Below are 9013 nucleotides of genomic sequence, written 5' to 3'. Positions count from 1 at the left end.
ACGCTTTGGGCTCTTGGTGCCTGCGTCCTATCTACTAGAATGCCCTCTGCCCACTTTGTGCACCTGATCCTTGCTCATATTCCACTTCTATGGGCTGGCCCTCTGGGATGAAGCCCCTCAGGGCTCCCTCTGCCCCTTTACTCCTCTATTATGCCTGAGCTCCTCAGGCAGAGCTGCACAGGACCCTGATATCCCTGAGTGTCACAATCCATTGAAAACAAGCAACAGAATAGCATAGAATGCTACTGCTCATTTAGGGGGCCATGGACTCCATCCCTGACTCTGCTGCGTGCAACAGGACTCCTGTCTTCTGGGATCTGAGCTGTTGCTGGAGGGCAGTGGGATGGAGAGAGGTCAAGCAACAGGGAGGCTTGGTGCCTGCCCTGGCTCTGCCACTCCTGTGCCGTGAACTTTAGGGCCACTGCTTTTCTTCTCTGTGAGCATAGCTCCTCTTCCCAGTTTCTTCTTCTCTCCCTCTTCATACCAATGGGCAGTGAGAACCCGTACAATCTCCTCAGTAAAGGTTCTTTGAAAGACAAATGTTCTAGAAATTTCAGGTAATCTGGGGTTCTTCAGGAGCAGATTTTGGAGATAAAACAGAACATGGAGAAGCATGTTAAGAAGTTTATTTTATAGACCACAGCAGAAATTCCAGCCAAGTTTCCTTAGAGGAAATCACCTGGGTGTGGCAAACAGACAGGGCTTCCATTATTCTACCTCTAGGATTTCAGTAGTATAAAACCGGTTGTTTTTGATGGGGATTACAGCAGCATCATCAGGGCAGATGCCTAATTCCTGAATAACATCAATGACGGCTGCAATTTGCACAGTTCCTGAAAAAGACAGGGACGGAGATCATCTCTCAGACACCCCAGCCATGTCCCGTCTTTTCTACTCATATCAGGCTTCTGCCCCCTAGGGTTCAGTTTTCCCAAATCCTTTGCAAATTTGTCTCCTGTATCAACTTTTTGCACTCAATGCCTCTGTCTTAGAACCTGGGTGCCTTCCCCATCTGCTCTCCCCATGCTCTTCCCTCCCTCCCTTCTGTCCTTCTGCCCTGAGGTCCTGGTCCTGCTCGGTTCGCAGCCATGTTTCTGTTTATAGTTTCTCCTCCGTGGTGGCTGGTGGGTAGTTCCCTCCTTGGACAACTTCTGTACTTACTGTTGGCGTAAAAGTCCCAGTAGAAGGTTTTTGGATTGTCGTCACATAGGCAGGCAGTATACTTATAGTTAAATGCACCTTGTAGAGGGACGCTGCTAATGAGGTAAGTTTTAACCTGGTGAGGAGAAGGTGGGAGGGGGAATTCATTGTTATTTTGGGGAATGGGTAAGGGAGGGAAAAATAGGAGAGGGAGAAGCCGGAGGAGAAGAGTGGGGGTGGAGGTGGGCCCAGGGCAAGGGGGAGTCTACTGTTGTAGTATCATTTCAGGAGCCAAAGTCTAGGTCAGAAGGTTTTCCCTTCCAATGCCCTCAAACTCCTGCCTTAGCAGTGTGGAGAAGCTCAGGAGGAGATAGGGATGCAAGTGAATCCACAGGGCAAGGAGAGCTCATCCAGGGCAGCTGTCCAGCTGGGGAGCAGGCTTGCCTTAGTCACCAGCCAGAGGTTTCAGGAATCGACCTGCAATCACGTTTACTCTGAGACCTGGTGAGACAGCAGCCTGGCCACTTGCGTGTAGGAGCCAATGTCAGGCCTTGTTGTCAGAGCTGTGACCAAGCCCCAGCTGTGCTGCTCTCTGACTTAGTGACCTTTGGTGATGAGAGTTAGGCCTCTCACTCTGACTTTCCTCAGGTATGAGGTGGAAACAATTAACTACCAAACCTGGCTGTTAGATAAGCAAATAACATCTTGGATGTAAATTTCTTTTTAACTTGAGTGCTTTGCAATTCAAGATCCCAGATTATTGTATATATAAATTTCAGTGGAGTCAGAAGATTTTGTCCAGTTAATGTTTAACACAGCAGTTTTATCCTGGGGTCCATAGACCCAGAGGGATCTGTGGATAGCATTCAGTGAGTCTGTGGACTCAGGCAGGGGAAAAATATGCATCTTTATTACTAACCTCTAATTGAAATTCAGCATTCCTTCTGTTATGAATGTCATCAAGGAACCACAGTGCCATTAGCAGTATGTGTGATTTTATCACAAGGGGAAACGTAGATATGTACATATCATTGCACGGATCCAGAGGTCCGAAATACAGCCTGAATGCACTACCTTGAATGTATGGCAGTTATCAGACTGGCTCATGGTCACGACTGAGGCCCAGTGCCGTTCTGCCCACCTCCTGCAGCTTGCTCAGCTACGTGGCAACTCAGCATCAAGTAGCCGTTCAGACCCAAACAGTAAATTCAGGTGTTCTCACCCTTGGAGTTTTACTCAGAATGCCTTGGAGAATCCTGGCGTTTCTTTGGAGAAGGCTACCTGTGCCTTGTTTCCCTTTTTTTTTTTTTTTTTAAGAGACAGAGTCTCACTCTGTTGCCCAGGCTGGAGTGCAACGGTGCGAATGCGGCTCACTGCAACCTCCGCCTCCCAGGTTCAAGTGATTCTTCTGCCTCAGCCTCCTGAGTAGCTGGGATTACAGGTGCGTGCTACCAGCCCTGGCTAACTTTTGTATTTTTAGTAGAGATGGGGTTTCACCATGTTGGCCAAGCTGGTCTCGAACTCCTGACCTCAGGTGATCTGCCCACTTTGGCCTCCCAAAGTGCTGGGATTACAGGCACAAGCCACTGTGCCCGGCCTTGTTTACCTTTCTGTTACATTAGCAACAACATATCATCATGAATCAGAATTTACACCACTTGTACAATAAAAGATCAGAATCCATTGCATGCCTAGCATGGCACGTGGGACGTGTTGCCAAAGACCAGTGCAGTTTAATGTACTTCTTCAAGCTAAGTAACAACATCCATCACACAGATAATGTGTTCATAGAATAAAATTCAACTCTTCTATATTTTAAATGTATTGCTTTCCCAGCTAATGTGTGCATAAAGAAACACATACCTTACTGCATCACAAATTTATTTTTTACAAGTTAGTCACTGTTACTCAATGTGGTAGTTTCTCTCTGTAATCCAATGCACTTTATACATTTAGAAGCAATTTTCTGATAAATGTTTCATAAACTTCATGAAACCAACGAAATGGCCTGTAGCACAAAAATGTTTAAGCATTGTTTTTGCCACAAGTTTCCTTCAGCTTTAAAGGATTATGCAATCTTTATATTCAAATATACGATTGTAGGTATATTCTATTCTAATTCTAAAATAAATAAATATGAGCCTAAACCTCACTTTTTCCAAAAATTCAGTTACAGAAAACATTATAAATGATAAAAAATGAGGATTAGATGGTAAGAATTTTACAGTTATATAAATATATTTTAATAAAAATTTAAAAATAGTTATACTTTGAAAAATGAAGCCACAAATAAAAATTTGTTGACTAGAATTAACAAAATTTCCTTTCCTGTAAATTATTTCTAGTTTGCAAAGTCAGTTAGTCTAAGGATTTCTTATTCTTTTAGTTGTGCTTAGGTGGGTTTTGAAAAGATTGCTTTATTTTAGAGTACTAGCATGATGCTTAAAAGCATACTTTTATTAATCACAAAAGCACAAAATTATGTCACATGTCATTTTATTGATTCAAACATATCTTATTATACCTACCACTACCATTAACTATTACCACTAGAAACCAGCATTTTCACAAAAATTTTATGTACACATTATGTACATGTTCTTATTCTCATTCTCACCTGTGTTTGTGATAAACAAAATACAAAGTTGAAAAATTATGATTCAGCCTAGCTCCTACCCCAAATTAGTGTACATGTCTCAGATTCTTGGACTGAAAATAAAAAAATTTGACAAAGCAGCTGTGATATTCTTTGCTCATTGACCAGGAATTTTTCTTTACAGGTGTGGAGATATTTCTAGAATGCAGTTGACTGAATAGCAATCTTCATGCTCTCAATGTTGTTTTACATGTAATCATTGTCATTAAGTCTCATTTGAATTAGGAAACTTATGTTGTAAGGAAATACTTGTGCTGCCTGATAGAAGGTGTCCTTCATGAAGGGTCTGGGGAGGGAGTAGGGGAGATGGGAGATGCATGGGTCTTGGCGCTAGAACAAAGGTAGTGGGGGCAGTTTGCATGCTTGTGACACCTGAGATCAATGACTAGGAAAAGGACACACAACCAGTGTCCCAGGGAAGAGTCACTGTGGATTAATAACTGCATAAGTCTATTTGACTTCTGGCCCTTGGCAGCTAGACAGGAGGGATAATGCTCTAATCCCAAGCTGCTCAAAAATGTGATCCTTTGGGCACAGCCTTGGTGTACCTTGGGCGTCTGTTAAAACCCAGAAGTTCTAATATCTCCCCAGACCTGCTGAATGAAACTCTGAATTTTAACAAGATCCCCGAGTGAGTTTTAGACACATTACCGTTTGAAAACCTCTGACCTTGTTCAGAGATTGGACTTCTGCACTTGGGGAAAAGGAGGAGATGATTACGAGCTCCTTGTCAGGGTGGGGAGGCTGGAACAAGAGTCCACTTCTGGTGACCCAGAGCAAAGGAGCAGAAGAAGGCAAGAGGACAGTAGAGTCGCTCAGTGCTTACTGGAGAGGAGGAGTCATATCCTGCATGTCCTCTTCTGCCCACCCACCTCAACCTATGGTGTGGAGTTGCTGCTTTCTCTTCTGAGAACTCCCCTCCCTCCATCCTAAACTAAACATGCTCAGGACCTTGGAAGGACTCTAACCGCCTCTCTACTAGCTCTTACACTTATTTCTTTTTCCCTCTTTCTCACTTCCTATTCCTTCTTCCTTTCCTTCTTATTTATCCTAGACTTCTCTGGATTCAAATTTCTTCATCTGGAAAATGAGAAGTCATCTGTCCCAAGCTCCCACAGTTGTTCTGAGTCTCAAGTAGCATAACATAAGTGAGAATGTTTCATTAAGTACACTGTACATTATTAAAGTGAGAGATTAAATTATGTTTATAATCAAGGAGCTGAATTATCTTTTGAAGCCACGCCCCCAGTCCTCTACTTACCACCATGCATTCTTTCAATTCTGTTTGAACTGCAAGCACTGCAGTGACTTCGTCATTTGGACGTACTGACTTGGGGATGTCAAAATTCTTTATTATGATCTTCCGACTGATTGTGGGAAGAGAGAATCAGAACACCAAGATCAGAGACCAATCTTTGAGTGAGGGGGGAGCCATGAACAGGGCAAGGGGCACAGGATGGGCAAGGGAGGGAAATTATGGGGCTTGGATCAATTGTTCAGCATTGGAATCCCCTGGAATTTTCATGTGTTGATTGGATTGGTAACTTCACACAGATTTAATTTTGTTTAATAAAACAACTAGGACACTTTAAGATTCCTTAAAGAACTAAAAGTAGAACTACCATTTGATCCAGCAATCCCACTACTGGGTATCTACCCAGAGGAAAAGAAGTCATTATTTAGAAAAGATACTTGCACATGCATGTTTATAGTAGCACAATTCACAATTGCAAAATCATGGAACCAACCCAAATGCCCATCAATGAATGAGCATCTTCTTCCCTTCCATTGACCAAAAACAAGTTTTTAAAAAGAAAAAATGTACAATACCACATGCCACTTCCTGATAACATCCTACAGGCTCTGGTGGTTGTCTACTGAGTAGGAGGGCTCAAGTCATTATTAGGAGAAAATTTTCTAGCAACAGAATCACATTAAACCAGCAAACCTCTTGATCAGGGAAATGCAAATCAAAACCACAATGCGATACCACCTTACTCCTGCAAGAATGGCCATAATCAAAAAATCATAAAACAGTAGATGTTGGCGTGGATGCAGTGATCAGGGGACACTTCTATACTGCTGATGGGAATGTAAACTGCTACAACCACTATGGAAAACAGTGTGGAGATTCCTTAAAGAACTAAAAATAGAACCACCATTTGATCCAGCAATCCCACTACTGGGTATCTACCCAGAGGAAAAGAAGTCATTATTCAAAAAAGATACTTGCACACACATGTTTATAGCAGCACAATTCACAATTATAAAATTGTGGAACCAACCCAAATGCCCATCAATCAACGAGTGGATAAAGAAACTGTGGTGTATATATATATATATATATATATATATATATATATATATATATATGATGGAATACTACTACTCAGCCATAATAAGGAATGAATTAACAGCATTTGCAGTGACCTGTATGAGATTGGAGACTATTATTCTAAGTGAAGTAACTCAGTAATGGAAAACCAAACATCATATGTTCTCACTGATATGTGGGAGCTAAGCTTTGAGGACTCAAAAGCATAAGAATGATACAATGGACTTTGGGGACTTGCGGGGAAGAGTGGGAGAGGGGTGAGGGCTAAAAGACTACAAATATGGTGCAGTGTATACTGCTCGGGTGATGGGTGCACCAAAATCTCATCATCGCTAAAGAACTTACTCATGTAACCAAATACCACTTGTACCCCAGTAACTTATGGAAAAATAAAATAAAATAATAAAAAATTTTAAAAACCCAGCAAACATCTCAATGCACTGGAGGTATTTGTAGGAGCATCTTTGAAGATCCTCCTTCTGTGGTCCCTAGGTAGGGTTTAGGAATTTGTATTTATTTAGCTCCTTAGGAAATTTGGACATATGGCCATGTTTGGGAACTTTAGATACTACTCTACATTTAGACCATACACTGCAATCTGAAAAGGAAAGGAAATGGAGACAAATAAAATAGTCAAATATTCTTCTTCAGTCAATGAGGACTGGGTTTGGGGCCAGGAGAGTTATTTTCTCTTCCCTAGAAACTCCCGGCTATGGACCTTTGTTATTGTGTGGGACAGAAGGGAATTGAGATTCTTAGCCCACAGTGTCTCACAGCCCCATTTTCTTGGGGCAAAGCATCTTAGAGAGATTCTATTTTTTGGTGCCAATTGCTGTAGTGCCCAGTGCACAGGAAAAGGGTATAAATACCTAAGCAACTTCAAAATCTCTCCCATTTGTATATGAGTTTCAGATTGATAGGATGACCAGCTTAGTTCGAGTGACTAACCATCTCAGTTTACCCAGGACTGAGGTCTTTTCCAGAATGGGTTGTGGAGGTGGCGGGGGAGGGTAGAGTTTCAATGCTACAACCAGGAAAGTCCTGGGCAAATCAGGATGGACGGTTGATAACCTAATTAGCATAGCTTATTTGAATACCTTGCTGCCCTTCAGGGCTAAGTGGACTGTCATCTGGCGGGAATGGGGTGGGATCTGAATCTGTCCCCATGCAGGGTTTCTTGGGACACTTGCCTCCATTACATTAGCTTGTCAAAACCCTGAACAGTTTCCTCCAGGACAGAATATCTGACCATGCCATAGAGAGTACCTCCAAGATCACAACCCAGAAACCCAGCATTATAAACCCTACTGCTATAGAGAAAACTCCCTAGATTGGGTATCGCTGCTTTCTCCCAGACCCTTGGCTCCATTTTCTACTTTATTTTACTTGCTCCAATTTTTCTGCTTCCTTCACACATGTGTTCTCAATAAGTTGACTTCTGAACCTGTGCTCTCAGGTCCCAGTATACGTGAGAGCAAGAGGACATCATATTCATCTTCAGACTTCAGGTTAGGAAGAATGTCTAAGCTGCCAGTCTAGCTCAATCTTAGACCACAGGGCAGTGGCCAGGGCCTCTGGTCCTTTAGCCAGTCCTGCCAAAGCTGCCCTAAGCTGCCGCTGGAACTCACAGACCTGTTATGCTTCTCTTCTAGGAGGCAAGGTGTGAGAAGGTAAAGTTTACTGAGCAGAAATCTGAACAAAGGTATAAATTATGAACAAGATGTGGATCAGCATGTTAGATGAAGACTAACTACTAATTACAGCCTGTAGGTACATTTGGAGCTTTATTTCCACTGGCAATGCAGAAACACCCAGCAAAAATGTGAGAGGAGTTGGTGGGGCTTCCTAAGAGGACAAGAAGTGGAACCTGGGAGGAGATCCATGGGAGCTCCCGGGACTAGAGTTCTGGGAAGTTGAAAGAAATTCTCAGAAAGAGATATGTAGATTTCCAGACTGGGAGAGGAGCCCTCCCTGCAATTTTTTTTTGTGGGCAAGAGAAGGGCATGGCTCACGTGTTGTCCTGAGCTTTGTTGGCCCCCAACTGCAGGCAGAGAACCAGGAGCAGGGTGGCAGGGCTGGCCCTGAACAGGAGCTGGAGCAAGCGCATGCTGGAGAAAACAGAAGGCAATGTGTCCCAGAGAAGTGGTGTCCCAGGTGCCCAGCACATTTCTTATATACAGATTGATCAAGGAAGTGCAAGAGCTGCCAGGGAGATCCATGAGGTGAATCACCCATTCACCCTCCCCACTCGTGATCTTTCCTTGTTGACCCAAAGTTTATTTTTCTAAGAAAAAATCAACACTCAGCTAGAATGTCAGCGTTTGAGAGAGGAGTCAGATTGTTCTTCCTTATTTTTTCAGCGTCAGAGTTTCTCAAAATGGCTGGGACCTCAAAAGATACACCAGTTTTTCCTGAGTTTACAGATTCAGTTTTCTTTTCCCTCCTAATTTGCCTGTGTGAAGTGCTATGTGTAGTCTTAGCTTCAGTCACTGCTCCCCTGGTCTCTGAAAGCAGAGAACCCAGCTGTGGTGGCAGGTTTCAGACCAGAGACATAGAACATCTTTGCTTGATCAAATTATAGTGAGTTCAAGATGCAATGCTATTCAAAACATTTCTTGGAGGGCTAGGATGATCAGGACTTCCCTAGCAGTCACTACCCATCATGAGGTGGAAGAGCTAGAGAAGACCTGAGCTGCTCTACATGATGGGGAAGTGAGTTCAAGACACTGGGTGATATAAAGATGTTTATTGTCATTGAGTCCTTCTTAATTTCAGGTGTGGTTGCAATATACTGCAGATGCCCAAGATCCCCAGCTGCCCCACAATCCCCAAGGCAGGGTGATATTTTAATTCTAGACAATTCCTATAAATAGCTGGCACCC

At 43.0% G+C, this 9013-nt stretch overlaps 1 protein-coding gene across 1 annotated transcript; it reads right to left on the bottom strand.

The window, feature by feature from the left end:
* Window positions 1–611: 611 nt before the first annotated feature.
* Window positions 612–8278, bottom strand: PIP (prolactin induced protein). Its single transcript, XM_004046388.3, has 4 exons — window positions 8144–8278; window positions 5058–5163; window positions 1162–1276; window positions 612–833 (listed from the first exon to the last, which is right to left on the bottom strand). Exons 1-4 carry the CDS (start codon window positions 8236–8238, stop codon window positions 709–711), a joined length of 441 nt encoding a protein of 146 aa, XP_004046436.1. The 5' UTR covers window positions 8239–8278; the 3' UTR covers window positions 612–708.
* Window positions 8279–9013: the final 735 nt, after the last annotated feature.

The sequence above is a fragment of the Gorilla gorilla genome, chromosome 6 (genome assembly GCF_029281585.2).
Source record: "Gorilla gorilla gorilla isolate KB3781 chromosome 6, NHGRI_mGorGor1-v2.1_pri, whole genome shotgun sequence".
NCBI classification, from domain to species: Eukaryota; Metazoa; Chordata; class Mammalia; order Primates; family Hominidae; genus Gorilla; species Gorilla gorilla.
Note: the sequence above shows the minus strand (reverse complement) of the source record. Positions and strands in the feature narration are given on the sequence as shown.

What these genes read in the sequence shown, in the direction of transcription:
- PIP (XM_004046388.3), bottom strand. Translation starts at nt 8,238, where the DNA reads ATGCGCTTGCTCCAGCTCCTGTTCAGGGCCAGCCCTGCCACCCTGCTC. An exon ending in AACAAAGCTCAGGACAACAC is followed by an intron (nt 5,164 to 8,143) that starts GTGAGCCATGCC and finishes TCCCACAATCAG; the next exon opens with TCGGAAGATCATAATAAAGA. An exon ending in CTGGGACTTTTACGCCAACA is followed by an intron (nt 834 to 1,161) that starts GTAAGTACAGAA and finishes TGTCTTTTTCAG; the next exon opens with GAACTGTGCAAATTGCAGCC.